The sequence below is a fragment of the Arachis stenosperma genome, chromosome 2 (genome assembly GCF_014773155.1).
Source record: "Arachis stenosperma cultivar V10309 chromosome 2, arast.V10309.gnm1.PFL2, whole genome shotgun sequence".
Classification (NCBI taxonomy): Eukaryota; Viridiplantae; Streptophyta; class Magnoliopsida; order Fabales; family Fabaceae; genus Arachis; species Arachis stenosperma.
In genome coordinates, this window is record NC_080378.1 from 98,873,426 (window position 1) to 98,895,024 (window position 21,599).

General features: G+C 31.2%; 5 protein-coding genes across 7 annotated transcripts; 1 reads left to right on the forward strand and 4 right to left on the reverse strand.

Moving 5' to 3' along the window:
* Positions 1-1,641: 1,641 nt before the first annotated feature.
* LOC130963253 (uncharacterized) lies at positions 1,642-3,637 on the reverse strand. The gene is made up of 8 exons (XM_057889386.1): positions 3,579-3,637; positions 3,235-3,444; positions 2,994-3,123; positions 2,788-2,900; positions 2,395-2,509; positions 2,110-2,298; positions 1,919-2,014; positions 1,642-1,809 (listed from the first exon to the last, which is right to left on the reverse strand). The coding sequence occupies exons 1-8, from the start codon at positions 3,635-3,637 to the stop codon at positions 1,642-1,644; spliced, it is 1,080 nt and encodes a 359-aa protein (XP_057745369.1).
* A 35-nt stretch (positions 3,638-3,672) lies between these two features.
* Positions 3,673-8,106, forward strand: LOC130960853 (uncharacterized). 3 transcript variants are annotated; one of them, XR_009079284.1, is made up of 3 exons: positions 3,673-4,364; positions 7,621-7,830; positions 7,934-8,106. XR_009079284.1 is itself a non-coding variant. In XM_057886345.1 (3 exons), the coding sequence occupies exons 1-3, from the start codon at positions 3,724-3,726 to the stop codon at positions 7,969-7,971; spliced, it is 834 nt and encodes a 277-aa protein (XP_057742328.1). In that variant the 5' UTR covers positions 3,673-3,723; the 3' UTR covers positions 7,972-8,106. The 3 variants fall into 3 exon arrangements, 1 of the variants encoding a protein (XP_057742328.1); XR_009079283.1 differs by having other exon boundaries at positions 7,636-7,830; XM_057886345.1 differs by having other exon boundaries at positions 7,676-7,830.
* Positions 8,107-8,295: 189 nt separating this feature from the next.
* On the reverse strand, positions 8,296-9,049 carry LOC130963254 (uncharacterized). Its single transcript, XM_057889387.1, has 3 exons — positions 8,873-9,049; positions 8,496-8,766; positions 8,296-8,381 (listed from the first exon to the last, which is right to left on the reverse strand). The coding sequence occupies exons 1-3, from the start codon at positions 9,047-9,049 to the stop codon at positions 8,296-8,298; spliced, it is 534 nt and encodes a 177-aa protein (XP_057745370.1).
* Positions 9,050-11,500: 2,451 nt separating this feature from the next.
* Positions 11,501-12,646, reverse strand: LOC130963256 (F-box/kelch-repeat protein At3g23880-like). Its single transcript, XM_057889388.1, has one exon. It carries the CDS (start codon positions 12,644-12,646, stop codon positions 11,501-11,503), a length of 1,146 nt encoding a protein of 381 aa, XP_057745371.1.
* A 2,258-nt stretch (positions 12,647-14,904) lies between these two features.
* Positions 14,905-16,020, reverse strand: LOC130963257 (F-box protein At3g57580-like). The gene has a single exon (XM_057889389.1). It carries the CDS (start codon positions 16,018-16,020, stop codon positions 14,905-14,907), a length of 1,116 nt encoding a protein of 371 aa, XP_057745372.1.
* Positions 16,021-21,599: the final 5,579 nt, after the last annotated feature.

Genomic DNA, 21,599 nt, shown 5'->3' on the forward strand with positions numbered 1-21,599 from the left:
CAGGCCAAATCTTGTCTTCTCATCAGTGCTTATTAGTGCTTATTAATTATTGAAGAGAGAAGTTAGATTTGACAAATAGCTTCTGCAAAAAAGATTTGCAGAGTTAATTAATGCATTAGGCTTATAGAATCACCTCATTTTACCATTAAACTCTCGTCAGAAAGACTAAAGTTACCATAAGTATAGAAGTTATAATTTGGTTCAATTGTAATCAGAGGACAAATATCACCAGAGAACAAACATGAACTTCTTATTCATTTACTATTATTTCATATATATAGTCGCAAAATATCAAAAAATTAATACCTGTTTGGTTAAACAAAATTGATTAAAGGATTAAAATTTTGTATTTATATTTAACGAAATTGATTTTTTTTAAATAACAGAACGTTTGACTACAAATTATTTCTTGTCATAACATAAAATATCTAGGATATAGAAACTTTTTTTTATCGATTCAGTTGAATTACTAAGATACAACACAATAAACTAATTTAACTTGTCAATTTAGTCCCGAACAAACATAAAAAAAACGTATTTCATTAAAACATGAGTAATTTAAGGAAACTTTTAAGATTTTACCTCATTTTACTAATTAAAAAAATATATCCATTCACCTGAATATAATATTTTACTATCATAATTATTAACGTTATCTTATTTAACTTACAATTTTATTCAGTATTTATTACTAAAATTTTTTAATAATGTACAAACTATCATAATTTACTTATACATTTATTTCTTAGATTTAGATACATTATTTATAGGCCTTATTTTACAACTATTGTCAAGTATGAGTACATGCATTTTTTCAGTACTTTCTAATTGTAGTAGCCTATGAATGGGTGTTTTGATTCCACACCTTTTAGATCGTCTTCTTAAAACTAAATATAAAACATTAAATAAGAAATAAATAATCAAATTTAAAAAATACAAAATAAAACAAAAATAATAGTATCATTTCTTATTGTAAAGTTACATAATCTACACATTCACGATTTTAGATACATTGTTAATTCCGAATCCCATTATTTTTATTTTAAAAAATTTTTGTTTTGGGCTAATGACAAAAACCGATTTGGGCTACGATTCATGATATATGGTTTTTTTTATCAAGCTATATTAGGCTTTATATTTGTTATTGTATTAAATGTAATATAGTTAGAATGTGTCACTATGTATCTTAGGATCTTGTTCTTTTGATCAAGAATTTGAGGCATATGCGTCAACTTTAATGTGAAGTCAAATTTAATGCTAATTACGGTGGATTAAACAATTTTTGTCTTTATTGTTTCATAATGCATATATTCTTGATTTTGTACTCAGACCATTGTTTGTAATACTGAAAATTATAATTTTCATTAACAACCCATAACACGCTGGCTAGTAAATATAGATTTTAGAACATGTAATAGATAAAACTTTATACAGAAAACTTTACATAGAAAAGGAATAGATTCCAACTTCTGTATGTTACACAAGTGATCTAAGGGAATTAACAAACAGACTGAAATTACAGGATAAGTAGACACACCACCACTACTTGGTTTACAGCAAAAGCATAACACACAAGATACTGACATAAATATCACGCAACAAACAAACATAAAAATACAACTTTAAAGGAAGCACGATTGATTACTCCATTTTCCTTTTTGCACCACCTCGTCTAAAAATTTTGTTACTGGAACCTTGCACTTCAGGAGGAGAGATGTATGGAATATCAGAATTAGATGCAACATCATGTGTTACCACCTTTCCAGGAGTTTGCTGACCGCTCTCATCATTGCTTTCTGTACCACTATCCTGGTATATTTTGGTTGCATACAAACAGAATAATTAATATAATCATATACAATAGATATTATTAGTAGCTGTAAATTAATAAATAGTATGAAACAAAATCATTATTCACCTTTGATAAACATACAACAGATGCACTGTTGACACCAAAATCTATTCCAATTTGACCACCTGTAGCCAAACTGCTTAGAATCAATTCATCAACACCCTACAACACCATAAATACAATGTCAATAAATTAAATACTATTAACTCTGTTTTCTAAACCATATAGCAAACAACTCATAGGACCCCGAAACATACAGGAGTATCCATGGAAGACGACTGAGAGCTATGAAGTCCTATGATAGATTCATCATCGCTTATCTTGAGGACAGTGTAGACAGTTTCCACACAGTTAATATTTTTTGATGTCACCGATAATTTGAAAAGGAACTTTTTCTCAAGTATATCATTTAGAGCTTTAGGATAGGTTTCATCATGATCATCTTTCTGTTACAAACATTAAAATAATCTGGATTGAGGACAATTTGAAATCCAAATATGAAAAATTTAACCAAGTCATCTATACGAAAATAAAAAACTTACACTCCCATCCATTATTTCATTTGCAGTTTTACCAATCATGACCCGAGCCTCATAATTCCAAATGATTATCTTTATACACCCAGTTCCATCGGTTATAATAGTATTAAGACGATACCTGAAAATACACAATCACTAAAAAATTAGTTGCATAGTAAATGAGTCGCAGATATTTAATAGCCAATATGAATACACTCATTTACATTGTAAAAATAAACTTATGACTTATTTTTAGTATTTCTTCATTAAGTAGTCTTTTTTCCATACTACTTTTTTTTTAACATAGAGACATAAGCTATTTCACCAAAATTATAAAATAAAATTATTTGAAAAAGATGATTTCATTACCTAAGAGGAGGATTGAACCCACCCTTCCTACAATGTTCACACCAATACCTATCTTTATTAACTTGAACTTTCCTGGGACAGAATCCACATGAAGCATAACACCAATCTCGAACACCATGCTCAATAGAAACTATAGTGCCAACCACCCAACATGTAGATTCCTAAAATTATAGAAACTTTTCACTAACACAACATACTGTCTAAATATAACTTAAATGAGTTACATATAAAGCATCTTTAAATTGCCAACACACCTCCCTCATGTTCAGAATTTCCTCAACTGACTTAATAGAGTCCCCGTTGATTTCATCGGACACAGATTGTGGTGGCTGACTTTGAATGTGAGTGATCCCTTGTGAGCATAGATCTCCTTCCTTCGTCAAGCTGAGTCATGCCAAATATTCCATAAAACAACACCACACAGTGACGTTATATTTAAGCATACATCAAATAAGTAAACTACATTTATAGTCATGGTCTTAATGAGTTGCGTACCTATCTCTAAATATAGCAACATCAGGGAAGTCAGGATTAATATAAATCTGAGACACATGAAAACTATTTTGAATGTTGACTTCATTCAAATACAAATGAGGTTTGAACAATTGAGTCACCATCACCAAGGGCTGACCATCAGCTTTATCTAAAATTTTTTCAACTTTGCTAACCAAGTCACCAAACAGAGTACACTTCAACCGATTCTTCCTAAATACAGCACATAGCCACACAGAAGTGATTAAGAAGAAGTCAACAAAAAGTCTATGTCACATATATTACACGCAACATGAAGATAGCTTTATATAAAAAATTGGAGATTATAATTTAAGTAGCAAACATACTGCAGATCCTCCAAATAGACTCCTAGAAGTTTACACTCCCTTCCTGATTTTGTCACCATATTTGTTACATCCTCTTTACCTACAACTAGGGGTGTACACGGCCCGGTCCGGCCCGAAGACCCGGCCCGGGCCCGAAGGATTTTGGATGGCAAAGGGTCTGACCCGAAGTGACCCGGGGAGGACCCGGGGAAAAACAATGAAACCAAGAAAGGATATGAAGCCGGGACCGGGCCATGGCTCGGGTCACCCGGACCCGGCCCGGTGGCCCGGCCATATATACAATAATACAAAACACACACATTACAGATTTGAAATTAGGGAAAGGGGGCTAGGGCACATTCAGATTTCAGTCACTCCATTCTATTTTCCATTCACTGCCTCCCTCAGAGCTCAGCGACTGAGGCTCACTCCCACACCCCCAGTTCCCAGTCCCCACTCCCCACTCCGGCACCGGCAGTCCCCACTCCCCACGGCACAAGCTGATCTGGTAACCCCTGACCTCATCTTCTCTCCACACGGGCCATTCCTAGTCTCGCAGCACGCAGCCACGCACCAGGCAGTCGCCCACTCCTCTCGTTCTCGTCTCTTCTCAACCTTCCTTGTTCCACCCCAGTTACCGGCGAAGGTCTTCGTTCGACTGACGACGGTGACGACCTATGGTGCTGCCCTGCTTCTCGGTGATGTGAAGTTCTTCTCTAATACTGCCCCGCCGTTGCTCTGCTCTGCTAGTCCTGCTCCTTCTGCTCCGCTCTCTTCTCCGGTCTTCTTCTCAGGTCTTCTTCTCAGGTAAGTAATTAATTTTATTAATTAATTTTATTATTTCATTAATATTCTGATTAAGAATTAGGGTCTTTGAAACAGAATTTGTGAATTTAGGATGTGGGTGTTGATTTTCATTATTAGAACTCTGATTAAGTGTGGGTGTTGATGTGTATTTAGCTGATTTTTGTTCTGAATTGTTGTTGATTACTGATGTGTTTAGTGAATAGTGATTCTGTTATTAGTTGTTCTGTGTTTACTAATTTTTTACTGATTACTGGACTTCCTATTAGTGTTTTGTTCTTCTTAGTTCTTATTAGTGTTTTGTTCTGATTTTGTGTATTGATTTAGATTAGGAGTTTGGTTAATATAATTCCTGAGTTCCTGTTAGTGTTTTGTTCTTGTTATTAGTGTTTTGTTTTAATTTTGTGTATTGATTTGGATTAGGAACTTGGTTATAATAATTTCTGTTAGTGTTTTTTACTAATTTTTTACTGATTACTTAACTTCCTATTAGTGTTTTGTTCTGATTTTGTGTATTGATTTAGATTAGGAATTTGGTTAATATAATTCCTGACTTCATGTTAGTGTTTTGTTCTTCTTATTAGTGTTTTATTATGATTTTGTGTATTGATTTGGATTAGGAACTTGGTTATAATAATTTACAATTTCACAAATAATTTGGCAATTCAACATCATACTAGAATATAACTTGATAGCAACGACAGTTGAAGGCAAGCAAGTAGATGCAAATAAGTGAGAGTGAATTAATCAGAGTTTAGAATTTAAATTGGACTAAGCAAGAGCAAGAGTAGTTTCAATAATATATGAATTTTAGAAGAAATAATCTCTATGAAGATGGCATACATAGTAAATTGAACTATGGAATTCAACTCAGTGGACCAAAAGCAGTAAATTGACCATATTTGGAACTGAGTTGATTTTGAAATTGTTTCAACTTTAGTCATGTAAATATAGAGGTTTTCCATATCAGGTTATATTTGACTTCTAAAATATGAATCAATTCAACTTGAATAGATGGAGTTTCTGAATCGAACCAAATCAATTCTATTCAAAATTTCAAAAGGACTAAAATTAATCATCCCTTTCAATAATTTCTGTTAGTGTTTTTTTTTCTTCCTATTATTAGTGTTTTATTCTTCCTGTTATTGGATACAAACAAATAATGTATTGGTTGACTGAAAAATTATGTGTTCACTATGTGTATTTGTCTTATTTTCAAAACTTTTATATATAAATTTAATTGAATATGTCAAGTTACTATTAACCTCTAATGAAGATGCATATGATTTTTTACATTAAGGTACAAACAATGGGAGGAGGAGACAATTGTGTTCCTCCACCAACCATCGAAGAGGACAAAACAATAGAAATTGAAGCTGAAAATGTTGCTATTCCTACTTCTGGTATTGAAGCTGAAAATCCTGGTGCTCCTACTCCTGCTAGTAATGCACCACAAGTAGATGAAGAAAACAAAGATCCAGAAGTTGTGCGTAAGGGGAAAAATCATATATTTGGCAGCATTTCACTGTACTTCCGTTGACTGAGACAAAGGGACAGCATCAGGCTAAATGTCATCATTGCCAGAAAAAATACAGTTGTCACCCTACTAAACATGGCACGAATTCTCTAAATAAGCACTTGAAGAGTGCTCATAAGTGGATATTTACTAAAGTGGGGAAGCAGGGGACACTTCATGGTTATATGCCTAAAATTAATGAAGAAGAGGAACTGTGCAAAGCTTTTAAGAGTTATAGCTTGGAAGATTGTAAGAAGTCTGTAGCTGAGTTCGTTGTCCTTGATGAAATGCCGTTTAAAGTTGTTGAAGGGATTGGGTTTCGCAAAATGTTAAATCGGTTTGAGCCAAGATTTACAGTCCCATCTAGGGTGACGGTCTCAAGAGATTGCTTTCATTTTTATTTAGATGAGAAGAAAAAGCTGAAAGAATGGTTGGCAAAGTCATGTGCTCGGGTTTGCTTGACAACAGATTGTTGGACATCAAATCAGAATTATAGTTATATGAGCTTGACTGCACATTTCGTTGATGAAGAATGGAAGTTGCAAAAGAGAATTATAAATTTCTGCCAGATTGAGAACCACAAGGGTGATACAGTAGGAAGAGAAATTGAGAAATGCTTGAGAGAGTGGGGAATTGAAAAAGTCTTCACAATCACAGTGGATAATGCAACTTCGAATGATGGAGCTATCACTTACCTTCAAAGGAAATTAGGTGCAAGAGGTGGGTTGGTGTGTGGAGGAAAGTATATGCATGTGAGATGTTGCGCTCATGTTCTGAATTTGATAGTGAATGAAGGAATTAAGGAGCAACAAACTTCAATTGAAAGCATTAGAAATGCTGTCAGGTATGTTAGGTCCTCTCCTCAACGGACTAAAAATTTAAAGACTGCATTGAGGCTGAGTTGATTGAATCTAAAAGTCTTGTATGCTTGGATGTTCCAACTAGGTGGAATTCTACCTATCTAATGTTGGAACATGCTGAGAAATTTGAAAAAGCTTTTGATAGACTTTTTGATCAAGAACCTGATTTTCTTAGATGGTTTGGAGAGGATAGTGGGGGAAAAAGGAAAGTTGGTCCACCTACAGCACTTGATTGGCAACATGCTAGATTATTCATTGAGTTTTTGAGAATCTTTTATGAAATAACTTTGAGTTTCTCTTCTTCTTTACATGTTACATCAAACAAATGTTTTCATGAAATTGCATCTATTGCTTCTCAATTAACATCTTGGAGCCAAAGTCATTCTGAATTGTTAGGGTCTATGGCATGTTCTATGAAGACTAAATATCATAAATATTGGGGACCTGTTGACAAATTTAATCCGTTGTTACTTGTTGCTGTTGTATTGGATCCTCGTTATAAATTAGATTATCTCTGTTGGTGTTTGGAGGATGTTTATGACAAGGAAGTGTCTACTAATATGACTGGTTTTGTTAAATTAACATTAGAGACTTTATATAAGTTTTATGAAAAGGAGGTTGTAGATGATAAAGGAAGGGAGGATGGTGGAAGTTCATCTAGAGATGTCTTGGATGATAATACTAAAGTCTCAACTGGTGCTAAGGGAGTTTCTGAAAATAGAGTGAATATGTGGAAAAAGCAAAAAAAGAGAGAAGGCTAATGCAGATAGCAAGTCAGATGTGGAGAGATATCTGGCCGAAGATACTGTAGAAGATGAGAATTTTGATATATTGGCTTGGTGGAAAGTGAATGCTTTAAAATATAGAGTTCTTTCTCTCTTAGCACGTGACGTCTTAGGTATTCCGGTCTCAACCGTTGCTTCTGAATCATGCTTTAGCACTGGTGGACGTGTGCTTGATGTCTTCCGCAGCTCTTTGTCACCATTAATGGCCGAAGCTTTGATATGCACTCAAAGTTGGTTGTGCCCTTCGAAACAACAAGTTGGAGATCAAGAGTTTGATCAATTTGATAGTAGTCAGAAGATTGTTGAAGGTACATTTATAATTTTTTTATTATTGTGACTTAATTATTTGAATTAATAATCTCTTATATAAAAATGAATAATTTTATATATTTTGTAATTTGCATTTTGTAGGTTTTACTAATGCATCCACATCACAAGGAACAAGTTGACAACATTAATAGCAATTGATGGATGACTATTCTTCTGTGGTTAATGTTGTGTTATAAAGACTATGAGTTAAAGTTCTATGTTTAGGAAGAACAAGACTTGTGTGTAATGTTTTGTGTTATTTGTTTGTGACTTAACTGTTTAGTGTTACGAGACAATATTAGTATTGATTGTGGTTATGTTTTAATTTTAGATAATGGTTGGCTGAATTTTATATGCTAAAGACCCGGTTTTCATCCGGTTTTTACCCGGTTTTCACCCGGCCCGAAGATGCATAGGTTTCATCGGGTTTAGGGTCGGGTTAGGGTCTAAAAATTAGGCCCGGTCTATATTTCGGGCCGGATCTGGGTCAGGCAAAACCCGGTGTGGCCCGGCCCATGTACACCCCTACCTACAACATGGCCAATATAGTCTGCACAACATGAAAAACATCCCATTCATAAGAAATGGTAAAAACAAATTATAATTTTTTACACAGATTAAGTTGAAACCATAAAAAATAATAATACATTGTCTTTCAAGATACCTATGAGATGATTTTCATTCCCAGCAGGCATGGCCTGAACCTCTTCATAAGATACAAAACGGAAAGGATTAAAGGGAAATGTCCCAGTTGTTAGCCGTGATACTGACGTCTTGATATAAAAGTTTAACTTGTACTTGTGATCACAGGTCCTAATCCCTTTCCCCCAACCCTTCACAATGAAATTCTTCATGGAATAAAGCTCATGTTCCCGAATAAGAGTCTTGAATACAGCAATATTTTGTTTTGGTATGCTGCAATGGATTCGATCACCCTTGCATAACAACAAAAGAAAATAAAATTTAAATGTAAAGAGTTAATGCTGCATATATCTAATGAGCCAATCCATAAAATTTAGAATAACGACAACAGTAACATACCTGTTCATCTTGCAACACCATTTCCACACTGTAAACCTCAGCCGGGTTCCACTGGTTTTGCATCTCATACAGCCTAACAACTCCAACCACCAGAGACCAAGACAGCTTCGTTGGATTCACTTCCGAAACTGCATCAACCCCATTATCTCGCATATTAGATGAAATTGGTTCAGCCATGACCATACAGGATGTATCAAAAAGACCAACTCTCTAACAGATTATATTAATTATGGACAAACAATAACCATCAATGTTGAAGAACTAATACCAACTTAAAAATTTCCCTGTTAGGTATTTATAGTGGTTGTTAACAACACTGTTGATTATTCAAATTACACATTCGTATCTATCAAATCAACCAAAAACCACAAAATATAGATTAACATAATCTCACTTAACAAATATAAAATTTACCCGGGAATCTAAATACCTGCCTCTTCAACGAAAAGCGATCCCCGTGATGCTGTTGTCAGCCAATCAAATGCTACCACCGCCCATTGTGTGTTGCAAAATTGGGATTTTGGTATTAGAGATACACTGAGCACGTAAAGAACCTTTGTGCAATATAATGCTACATCCTTCCTTTTGGCAATAGCAGGATCTTTGGGTAATGCTCTCTTCGTTATCCTCTCACGGCACGTGGAGTACACGTTGAGTTTGAAGATGATAACACAAAGACGAAAGAAATAAAAGGTTTGAGAGACACTTGTCTCTTTCTTGGAAACTATTTAACAGTATAAAAACTATATAATAATATAATAACGTGAATGTAATTAATTTTCATTAACAAAAAATGTAAAGACTTTCCTCTAGAATAATTGAGATGATTCCCGATGTTACCCTTTTCTAAATAAACAATAAATGATTATTCTCATGTTAACAAATAATTTTTTGTATAATTTTTATATAGTTTTTGTGTAAGTATTTTCGAAAAGTTTTTTTTTTGTTATCAAACAGTAGATTAATTATCGGAATATTCATCATATTTGTATATACCTTAATAGTGTGCAATAAATATTTAGTAATAATTTTATTTTTTGTATCATTTTTATATAGTTTTGTGCAGGTATTTCCGAAATTTTATTTTGTTATCAAACAAAAGATTAATTATCGGAAGATGCATGATATTTGTATATACCTTAATAGTATGATGTTTTGGGAGTTTTGAATTTTATCATTTATAATTTTTTTTAAGTTAAATAAATTTTATATGCTATACTGTATCAAGGTTTGCTTTTGATTAAATCACTGAAATCAATATTTTATTATGATAGTAATGAAAGCTTTTTTTTAATTAAACTACACAGATCATGACTTATTATTTTTATCTCTTTTACTTAATTGGCATATCAAAAGGTTTGAAGTTTATAATCCTATCAACCATTTGTATTTTATTCTGAAGTTGTCATTAGTTAATCACAATGCATGAACTCTGTTTCTACTTTAAATTGTAGGCTGTCATAGATAGTTGATTTATTTTATTAACCAAATACTACATTAAATTTTGTTTAAAAAAAGTTTAAAATGGTGACGTTTCTTATTTTTCTGCATTTGCTCTTATAAAGCATGAAAAATCGAGTACAAATTAATTTTCACTTGAAAAGGAGAATTATTAACTTCCTAATAATTTTTAGGTATAGTTTATAATATTTTAAGAAGTTGATTAATTAATACTTGATTTATATGAAAAGATTAAAATTTTTTCTGATATCCTACTAAACTTTATTTATATTGAATTTAGTTAAACTCTTCTTTTATTACAATGGTAAAAGAAAATTTTCATAAAACTTTGTTGATTACCAAAAGTGTTGAAATTAATATTTTATACTGAAAAAATTTTAACATGTAGCTTGTTTTCTATGCTTGATCATATGAAGCATATAAATAGTTGAGTACAAAATACATTGTACCTTACAAAGGAAATTATTGAATTTCTTGTAATTTTCATGTATTATTTATAATATTTCTGAAAAAGGTTCATTAAGTAATATTAAATTTAAAAGAAAAAATATTTTTTAAGATTTCTAATATTTAGTAAAAAAAAAGTTTAGTTTCATAAAGAATTTGGCAAAAAATATTAAATTGTTAAAATAAAGATTCATAACACTCATGGCACTTATAGCTTTCTAGTACTCAACTTAATTGAACAACAAATATTTAGTAGCCGTTTTATTCATATTTTAGAATCTTTATTAATTTTTTTCATGCATGTAATCTTTATTAATTTTTTACTCTTTATAGTAGTTTAGGAAGCTTCTTTCTTAATGTCACCATTTTTTTTTATGAATTTGGATTATTTCTGGTACGTAACTTTTTTTTCTAAGTTGAAAGTTTGAAAAATAATATTATCAATTGTTATGAAAGCTCAGTTACCTCATATGTTGATTACTTAATTATGCTAACAAACATCACACGATCACTATACGAACATGCTTATTCAACAGCAAAAACATAAACATAAAATAGATAAGTAGAAATGTCTAAAAACATCTCACACAAGCAACATGACATAGCAACAACAAACACACATTCCATTACAAACCTAGAAAGAAAGAAAATACTTAATTAGAATCACACCAGATGCATAGACCTAACACAATACGATCATTAAAGAACCAAACTTGCATATCACACCGGGAATAGTCCTGGGTAGAATTTGTGTAGTGTCCATAATTTGACTACATTATCATAATTAACCCATTGAAGAGTCTTCTTTGAGCCAGTAACTGGACTATAACGGCGTATATGAAAGTGAGTGAATCTGAAGTCATGTATGTCTTCAACTTCTAGATGTCTTTCCTTAATCTGAATAATATCATCATCAACAATGGTAGCAGGTATGTAAGACGGCCCAATGCCACTGTAGGAAAATAGTTTAGTCCAGTTAAAGCTAGAACTATTCTGGTCAAGTTGCCAAATGACTGAGTAATATGAGTAATCATCACCAATATTAGCAGCAACACATAGGTGACCACTTCGGACTAAAAGAGTATGGGAACCTTGAAGTCCTTCATTTGGAAGTGAAATCTGATCAAAGGAGTAAGTGATAATATTGAAAGAAACTATATAAGGAGGCTGAATATCCTCTTCGTCAGTAATGACACTAACCCAATAAACAACACCATTAACTGACACACAGGCTGGATTCAACCTACGTACATTCTCTGGGCATGGAACTGTAACATTCCAATTTCTTCTAAAACTTGTGTACATGGTTAAAACACATGTGGAGCTATCTGGATTTTCCATGTACACGTGCAGCAGAGCATAGTCAAGCGTGTTTGGATAGTACAGAAAAGAGTAAAGAAAAACACAACCTTCACAATAATGTTTAGTAGGGTCAGAAATGATTTTAGAGTAACGGGAAATCGGATTCCAGGTGAGCAAGTAGCTTTTGTTACCCATAGAAGAGTAGCGTATACAAACAATGCCATTTTCAACTCCAACTATCTGGAACCAACCTTCAGCAGTTAACAGGAATGGGAAGTGAAGTGGAGAAGTCTCACCAGTTAAGGCACTCATATTCATGACCCAGTCTAGTGACTTTGTCCAATCAGAAGAGTAGCCAAAGTGAGCAAAGATGGAACAACCCTTGCTCTTCCACCTTCTTGCAATCTCTTCTAAAAAAGCATATGAACTGAGATTTTTTCTCCAAAACCTGCATGTTGCTCGAGTATTGAGAATGGTAGATACATCACACAGATAAAAAATTTCGAACATAATCTCTATTGGAAGATCTGGAATGTTAACCCTTTTAGGAGGAACATCACTCATGGTGGTATTTTTAGTAATGAAATACTGGCTTATTGTAGAGGCTGGAAGAAGGATCAGTAGAAGACTTATTTGAGTGTTTTAGTTTAACTGTGAAGACTTATTTAAGTTCTGATATAGTATTTATAGAATGATGTATGTATCACTTATAGGATAATAATATTAAGGTCACCTGCCTAATGCCTTTGAGTAAACTAAATATGGAAAAAAAACAATGCTATCAACAAATAGAAAAAAAGAATATTCATTGATTCTCAGATTAATGTTACCAATTAATTAATGAAAAAGAGAATGCTTGATCGTATTTGGTGAACACATGTCAATGTTGGAGATTGTTTTTACCTCAAATTATTTTTTGAAATGCAATTAAGTTGTGAAATGGACTATATAAGTTAAAGCATGGCATATATGTTCCTTGACTTAATTCTACTTATATCCTTTGCTTCTGCAGATATATACTACATTGTTGCTTTGTTTTTTTAGTAAATAGATAAGCTTTCTTTATTCATTTATATAACTACAATATGATAATAGACTCCTTTATTGTTAAATTAAACCAACAATATATGAAATGGGTAATTATTTGGCCAGTCAAATCATTGGGTTTCACCAGGTATTAATACATAATCTAAATTGGAAAAATCCCTGATGCAATTTTCATCGATGATTGGGTTTACTTCAATAAGCTTCAGACCACTGACACACATTTAAAGAGATAATACCTCTCATGTTGATATGAAACCACTCATTAATTGAAGATAGTAAAGAAATCATTTCTAGATACTTTATCTCATCTTTTTAACTAAGGTTTGTTTGGTTCTATTGTTCAAGAAATCTTTCCCAAGGTGAGGCTATTTCGAACTAAGATATTTGGAATAGTTAATATTTAACTTAGTAGGGAAAACAATCTTGTCTTATTTGTATGGAATTTACTATAAGTCTATAACAATATAACTTTATCTTCAATTTGATAGGAAACAGAGAACTTGACATTAATATTAAGAGATATTAATTACACAACATCTTTTTAAATAAATAGAATAATATTGATTAGATGGAGTACATAATTGATTGCCTAAGATGATAGGACCTCAACTTGAAGGTTACTATAGTATAGCTCTAGAGAAATATTTTACCTACTGTATTTTCTTTAGCATAATTAGCCTAATTGTTTACTTGTTGAAGTCATTGGTACTCCAATAATGATGATAATTCCTATGTAGTCAAATTTGAATATGCTCATTTAAAATGGTTTGATTGGGTATATATATGAACTGTATGGTTGATAAATAGTTATGTTAAATAGTATTTTTTTAATTAACAATCCAAACTAAAATAATTGTGTATTTTTTTCTCAATTATCAAGTTAATAAAAAGTTAAACATTTTTTGTCATAGATATGCTCTTATACCTTCATATAAGCTCTCATAATATTAAAGTAAGAAATTTTTTTGGCGTTGTAAATATATATGCATATTCTGTACTTTTATAGATCCAATTTTAATTGTTACAATACCTCTCATTGCATTTTTTATAGTGAAAAGTTTTGTTTACACTGATCTTTTCATAGGTAATTAGACTTAACTATATTAGACACTCAAAAGATTAAGTGATATGTTATTAATAAGCATGGAGATGCACTTACAAACATGTTAACGATAAACTTTCAAACCATGATTCAAGAACTCTCAAGACATATAAAATGTCAAAGCAATAGAATGTATAGGAACTATATACCTGTATTCTCGCTTATCAATCTGATAAGAAAGTGTTTTAAATAAGTTCTTTGAAAGAAAGTTTGTAAACATATAAATTGCAATAGCCAATAAAATGTTAGATTTGTGTTGAGCTTTATTCATCAATAAAGAGACTTCCATATGATAGAGCATAGCAACATTAAGCAAGAAAATAAACATTAAGTTGGCAATAAAGATGCCAGCTAAGTTAAGATATCTGTTAACCTGATAAATTTATCCCACTAAGCAAATAGGTTAGTTTCTTTTACAACTTATTTATTACAGTACTTCATATTATATAAAAAAAAGGAACTTAATTAGAGTACAATATCAGGAAAATAGTAGAAAATGACAAACTCAAAGAAAACATTAAGGATGTAAATTCTGATACAAATGGATCCCAATTTTTGAAGCTAATTTCAGCATATATGCTATATCAGTTAGGAAATACATATAAATTATGATATATAGTTTCTCATAAAGACTTTAGAATAACATACAATAGTTGTTAAGACCATGTATATACTAAACTGGGACAATAGTGTTAAAATTCAAATTCAGTGATTTAATATACGTAGAAAGTGGGAATTCCACCACTTTAAGTGTTCTTCTCTGCTGATTTTTTGTATCTAACTTGGTGATGGTGAACTGAGTTCCTCTAGTTGGTTGAGAAGTATCTTTAACTGTTATCAAATAATCATGAGTCAAATACTCTGGAGATTCTGCTGATCCATGACCTCGAAACTGAGATGACAACTCCCAGGAATATCCTTGATTGCCTTCTTCAATTTTCCAGATGAGCCACCTATAACTGTCTGATTTAGCATGAACAGCAGCATAATACAAACAACCTTCACAGATTAAAAGCCGCTGAATCATAGCTCTGGCTTCCACAGGGATCAAAATGAATCCAAACTGATTGGTAAAAATTGAAAAGTGAACAATACACTGTGGACTTGTCTGTGCATGATTGTTCCAATTCAACCAATAAACGATGCCATGGTTAACAACATACCTAGAATCAACACCCTGAACATATGGAGGGCAGGGAAAATTACTATCCCAATGGCCAGTCACTGATGAGTATGAAGTCAACCATGATTGTGAGTCAAGAATTTTCTTCTTATAAATATTTATCCACACATACCCAACCGAATAAGGAAAGTACAGGAATGCATAAGTGGAGGCACAAATACAACAATGATGTTGCATAGGATCCGGAATTCGTGTTACCTGATCAGTATTAGGATTCCACACGATGAGATTACTTGGGTGACTAATGCATGAATACCTAATGGCCATGCAACCATTATCAGTACCGATCACCTCGAATTGGCCCTGAGAGTTCCTCAAGAATGGGATGTGCAGGCGTTCATTCTCACCAGTATCCACATTAAATCTAAAAACCCAACTCCCCAATGATCTTCGTCCCTTGACACCAAAGTGAACATAAATGGAAGCTGGCCTCTTCTTAGCAGCATGTAGATGCTTCAAGACAAACTCCTCGGTCCCCAGCTCCCAGTTCCAATAGCTACACAGGGTTCTGCTACGACCAATCGTATTGACATCGGCTCTAGCAAAAATCTCCAATATGAGGTCGTCTGGCAGCAATATTTGAGGTTTGGAAGGTGGATTAGCCATTCTAAAATTTGGTTTGCTGAAGGAAGAAAAGAAGGCTATTACCACTGTCAATTATACGTATAACTCGAATATAGTAGAATGTATATGGCTACTTGTCATATTAAGAAAGAGACGTTAACCTTATATAAACTACATAAGTGGTATGTTACACAGGGGCATAATTACTTGGGGTTATACTTTTCAGGTTATTTTTTTCATATCCAAATGTTATGAATTAGGTAACAATAATGGTTGCAGGAAAAAAAATTCATTACTAAACAACTGTTCAAGTTTAGTTATAGCACTACTAATCCGGTTTGGTTATTTCAACTTAGTAATTATATTTAATAAAGAGATTCAGAAGTATATATTTACACACAACAACATCCCAAAAACTATAAGTTATCAGGTTCACTTAGTTGATATTAATGCATGGTTTAAGTATAGGTCAGATAAAGCACCACTTTGGAAAATGGGAGTTCTTTCTTTCAGTCTGGGTTCTGACTTGGCTTAAAATTAGTCAGGCAATGCAACTACAAAAGGCACACTTCTAGTAAACAACTGCAGTTTTTTTATTGGGCAAAAGCTTCTCATATCTGATAACAATAAACACACACATAGGAATTGCTGCTCCATGTTTATTAAGCAAAAAGAGTTACCCTATTCCATTTGTTGGAGTTGGATATCACACTCTTAAATACTTTCCAATTTAAGAGTAAGCTGCTTCTTTTTTCCCATCAAATCATAAACAAAGCTGCTATATATCTATCTTTTCGCCGGCATTTTTTTGTCTGCATTTATTACCAAATTAAACATTTGGGGTATTTCTTTTTTAGGAACTTAATCTCGGCCCATGTAATTAAGATTTGCTTGGTTCGACCGAAAAAAATGTTCCTAAAAGTGACCGTACTTCCAAAGTAAGTTAGCTGAAATACTAAAATAGTTTAGTAGATAGACATTATGTTTTCATATATATAAGAGACTTGATTATAAAAAGGTAACTTTAAAGAAAACCCATTCTAAAAAATTAAGCATTTTTTAATAAAAAATCAAAAAAATGCTCACAATAAATATCGAATAATAATTTTTTGTATGAATTTTATATGTTTTTTATAAAATGTTTTCGAAATTCTTTTTTTTTATCAAATAATAGACTAATTAGCCCAAGATTCATTAATATTTCTAAACACATTAATTCTATGTCACATCCTAAATGTTTATATCCTAAATCTGTCTGTCATTTATATTTTAAAGTTGCACTTTATATTGTGTACTTTAAAAAAAAATAGCTTATTTTGTATATTTCTTATAAAGCAAATATAAATAATTGAGTATAAAATGTTTTTTTCTTTCAAAAGTGAATTAATAAATTTTAGTTCTTTTCATTAATTATTGATGATGTTTATAAAAAGGTTGATTAAATAATATTATGTAAAGAAGTAAAGAATATTATATTTTTTGTATATTTATGAAATTCAGTATACAAAATTTAACTCCGTGCATTACAGAAAAAATTAAATAGTTAAAATCAAACTTCATAATAATAATAATGGTAGTTCAAATAGTTTGTACTTAAAAAATGTAGCTGACTTTGGAAATTTTTTTTTATAATAAATACATAATTGAGTACAAAATGCATTGAACTTTAAAAAGCGAATTACATACTAAAGTTTTTTTTCGTTTTCATGCTTTATTTGTAATATTTCTAAACAGTTTGATTAAGAGATATTAATTTTAGGAGTTTCAACTGAAAAAAATTAAATAGTAATTAGAATCTTTTGTATTCAATCTGTGCATAATTTTTTATGTTAGTATTTTCATAGCATTTATATTTCGTTATATCAAATTCCATCTTATGTATTGTATTTTAAAAGGTAGATTATTTTCTATATTTTAATCATTGGAAACATAAATAATTGAGTACAAAATGAATTTGACTTTAAGGAGTGATTCACTAAGTGTCTTGTTGTCATCTTTTGTTTATAATAGTTCTAAAAAGATTGATTAAGTAGAAATTCAATTTAGAAGTAATATTTTGTTTTATATTTGTGATCTTTGATAAACAAAAGTTGGCTCTGTAAAGGAATTGAGAAAAAGTTTTAAATATTTAAAATCAAGTTTCATAATAATGATAGTTGGCACCTATTAACTCCATAAAAAAACTGACTACAAATCTTACTTTTTCCAATTACCAATGGAGTATAGTTAGAAAGGATATGTAATTTGTAGTGATGTTATTATTTTGTTATCGAGTTCTATTTTTTTTAACGGAAAACACTAAATAGATGAAATTTAGGGTACATGTAAGGGTTTTCACAATCCGTTATTCCTTTATATAGGGGTTTATGCATGTGTTATGTTCACTTCATTGTCTTAAAGTTCAATTCAAATAGTTTTAACTTTTAAAAAGGAACTAATTTTTTATAATTTCGTTATAATAAACAAACAGAAGCCACTTCGATAAAGAGGTCCAAAATGTCTTTTTTTAAAGATATTTTTTAATAATTAAAATTTAACATATATAATCGATTAAATCATGTTATTTTTATTAAAATTAGGGCAGACAATTTAATTTGATCGAGAAATGGTGAATCAAATTTTGAATTGGTCTAAATTACTAATTTTTTTTATAAAAGGTAAATAACTAAATTTGTTTTTATTTTTTATGTATTATGTATAATATTTCATATAAGATTGATAAAGAGATATTAAATTTAAGAGTGAATCAAAATGATTTTTTTTTTTTACTTTTGAGATTCGGTATACAAAAGATAACTCCCAAAAAAATCAAGTTAAGAAACATTAGATATATAAAATAAAGCAACATAAAATTGCAACTTATATTTGCTATTTTAAAATTATCATTTATATTTTGTATCATAGCCGTTTTATTAATTTTATTATATAAAATTGCACTTTATATTTTGTTTAATAAAAAGTATATTATTTAATATATTTTAATATTAACAAACAGAAATAATTGAGTACAAAATAAAATTGACTCTAAAGGTGGTTCACTGAATGTTTTCTTGTTGTGCTGTATTATTTATAATATTTCTAAAAAGCTTGATTAAGTAATATTTAATTTAAAAGTGATTGTTTTTGTATTTCTGATATTTGATATACCAAAGTTGACTCCAAGAAAAATTTGAAAAAAGTTTAAATATTTCAAATCGAGATTTATAAGAATGGTAATAGACACTTATTAACTCCATCGAACAAAAAACATTTAGTAATAGTTCTTCTGTTTTCTTTATCTTGTTTTATATATAGTTGATTTGTTTTATATAATTATTTAGTAACAATGCTCTTAGATTTCACATTTTTTTTTATCAAATGGCAGAACAATCAACAGAAGTTTCATCACATTTTTTTGCATCGCTTAATAACTTATTATGTCTTAAGAGTCTTGATTTTTTTTTGTCTGTGATTTTCTTTAGTTAAAAATACGTTATGACTTAAAACGAATGATAATTTTTTTTTATAATAATGCAAACAAATAATATTCGAAAAGTTGATGTTTTAAAATAAAAGACACCAAAAAGTTATATAAACAAATGAGTCCAACTGCAGATTTGACTTAGAGCAAGGAGTTACATTTTGTTTACTGCATTATGAAAGTCAATTAAAAAAGAAAAGAAAATTTAGAGTAAAAGTAAATTACAAAACGTTAAAACTTTGATATGACATTGTTCATGGACACCCAAGGTCATTACAGCAATATACATAAGTTCATAACACTGAGTTTCATAAGGATAAATACCCATAGCAACTAAACTAAAGCCAACAAATGTGTACAATCACATTACATATCCCAAATTGAGTACAATCACTCAATCCCGCTTTCAAAGATGCTCTCAATGCCAGAAACCTGCATGAGTGCAACAGGATTTACAATATCAAATATTGGGTTCTACAATGCAACAGAATTTGCAATATCTTATTGGGTTCTAATGGAATCTTGACCTTTGATAGTGAAACAATAGCAGCTCCATTCCCATCTAAGTCAAGGTCATTATTTCCAGTTGTAGACACTACGTTTGAAAGGCCTCGTTCAACCCCCTGCATCACATGAATTCCAATTTTAGTTACGAATACACCCTTTAAGAGTATGGAAACTGCAATGGACAGTTTAATAATGAGTCATAATTTAAATACGAACTCCAATATCTATGGAAGAACTGTGGGATGAATAGAGATCAATCAGTGCCTCATCATCACAAATCTTAACAGCATTATAAGCTTGGTCCACAGATGTCAGATTTTTCTGTGAGATAGACAATTTAAAAAGAACTACACTCAATCTAAGGAATGAGAAAGAAAGTCATTAAAATTTTAAGAAAACAATTTTTAGTCAAAATAAGAAAAAAAGTAACAGGAATCGGCAAATTAAATGATACTCTTTGCTCTTATCTTAGTCATCTACATCTCTTTCTGTCTCTGAAATTGACATAAAAACTATTCCACATTAAATAATGAACACAAAAGAATCATTTACGCAAGTTAGGCAATCATATTGGCATTTCAACCCAGATAAAGGATATGCAAACATGTGTATCTAACCTGAGTTGGGCAGTTGTATTACACTGATATTATCATGTTATTTAAAAACCATAAATAAGAAGATCTTGAAGCTTGTACGTACTGATCATAATATTTAAGAATTAAGATCTCAGAGTTTGTTAGGTGAAACCGAAAGGGTATCCGTGATCTACAGGAGAACAAATTTTGACCAAATGAAGAACAAATTGAAAAGACCAAAAACTGAGCAGCTACACTAATTCTAATTAGTTGTAAAACACAAAACAGAACCTTGAAAAATTATCTCTTACAGAATTATTTTTTGCATTACTTCATGATCTTCATTATTCCAAAATTATGTCTTATAGAATTTCCAAAAACAAATCCTTTTTATTCAAACCAATTCAAGCTAATAAATGAAAAACTCAAAACATCTTTTGAGAAAATTTATATTGGCATATGTAAAGTGTTAGTGATGAGAGCATTCACATATCAAATGAAGAATATCTAACAATGTGATGGTGGGAGCAAATCTGAAACACTGTTATGTTAGTCATGGAATCAATTAGTTAAAATGAAATGAACATACAAATGCTTATTCTTTCTTCATATGTTATAGAATAAGGGCTGCTGACTACATGAATCAAATCCAAATAAATAGAAATATCAAGAGTACCAAAGACGATACAAAAAAGTAAAATAAAATTTAATCAAGATCCAAAAATGAAATGATAGAATAATACCTGTATCTGCTAGGTTACTTTGGGGAGATTTGATATGATTCATTTTCAAATGCATCTGACTGGATAGAGTAAGGTGAGTTTACAGGGGGAACTGATGGAAACTCATTCTGATGATGCTTTCAGGGAGTGACTTCAAACCACAGAAGCTTGTTTGTGTGCTCCCCTCAGTTGTCGCGTCATTCCACCATTGCCGACATCGAGATATCCTAATCTTCTCCTCTTCAAGTGTAGCACACCATTCTGCCACTACGCTCTTCCAGAAAAAAGATTTAACGGCAGAGAAGAAAAAAAAACACAGCTCGATTCGTCAATCATGAATATTCTTTCCTAAAAAAA

What these genes read in the sequence shown, in the direction of transcription:
- LOC130963257 (XM_057889389.1), bottom strand. Translation starts at nt 16,020, where the DNA reads ATGGCTAATCCACCTTCCAAACCTCAAATATTGCTGCCAGACGACCTC.
- LOC130963253 (XM_057889386.1), bottom strand. Translation starts at nt 3,637, where the DNA reads ATGGTGACAAAATCAGGAAGGGAGTGTAAACTTCTAGGAGTCTATTTG. An exon ending in GTCTATTTGGAGGATCTGCA is followed by an intron (nt 3,445 to 3,578) that starts GTATGTTTGCTA and finishes TGCTGTATTTAG; the next exon opens with GAAGAATCGGTTGAAGTGTA. An exon ending in ATGAAATAATGGATGGGAGT is followed by an intron (nt 2,299 to 2,394) that starts GTAAGTTTTTTA and finishes TGTTTGTAACAG; the next exon opens with AAAGATGATCATGATGAAAC.
- LOC130960853 (XM_057886345.1), top strand. Translation starts at nt 3,724, where the DNA reads ATGGCAAAGGGTCTGACCCGAAGTGACCCGGGGAGGACCCGGGGAAAA. An exon ending in TTCTCAGGTCTTCTTCTCAG is followed by an intron (nt 4,365 to 7,675) that starts GTAAGTAATTAA and finishes ATCATGCTTTAG; the next exon opens with CACTGGTGGACGTGTGCTTG. An exon ending in TAGTCAGAAGATTGTTGAAG is followed by an intron (nt 7,831 to 7,933) that starts GTACATTTATAA and finishes TGCATTTTGTAG; the next exon opens with GTTTTACTAATGCATCCACA.
- LOC130963254 (XM_057889387.1), bottom strand. Translation starts at nt 9,049, where the DNA reads ATGGCTGAACCAATTTCATCTAATATGCGAGATAATGGGGTTGATGCA. An exon ending in TGGTGTTGCAAGATGAACAG is followed by an intron (nt 8,767 to 8,872) that starts GTATGTTACTGT and finishes TTGTTATGCAAG; the next exon opens with GGTGATCGAATCCATTGCAG. An exon ending in GAATGAAAATCATCTCATAG is followed by an intron (nt 8,382 to 8,495) that starts GTATCTTGAAAG and finishes CATGTTGTGCAG; the next exon opens with ACTATATTGGCCATGTTGTA.
- LOC130963256 (XM_057889388.1), bottom strand. Translation starts at nt 12,646, where the DNA reads ATGAGTGATGTTCCTCCTAAAAGGGTTAACATTCCAGATCTTCCAATA.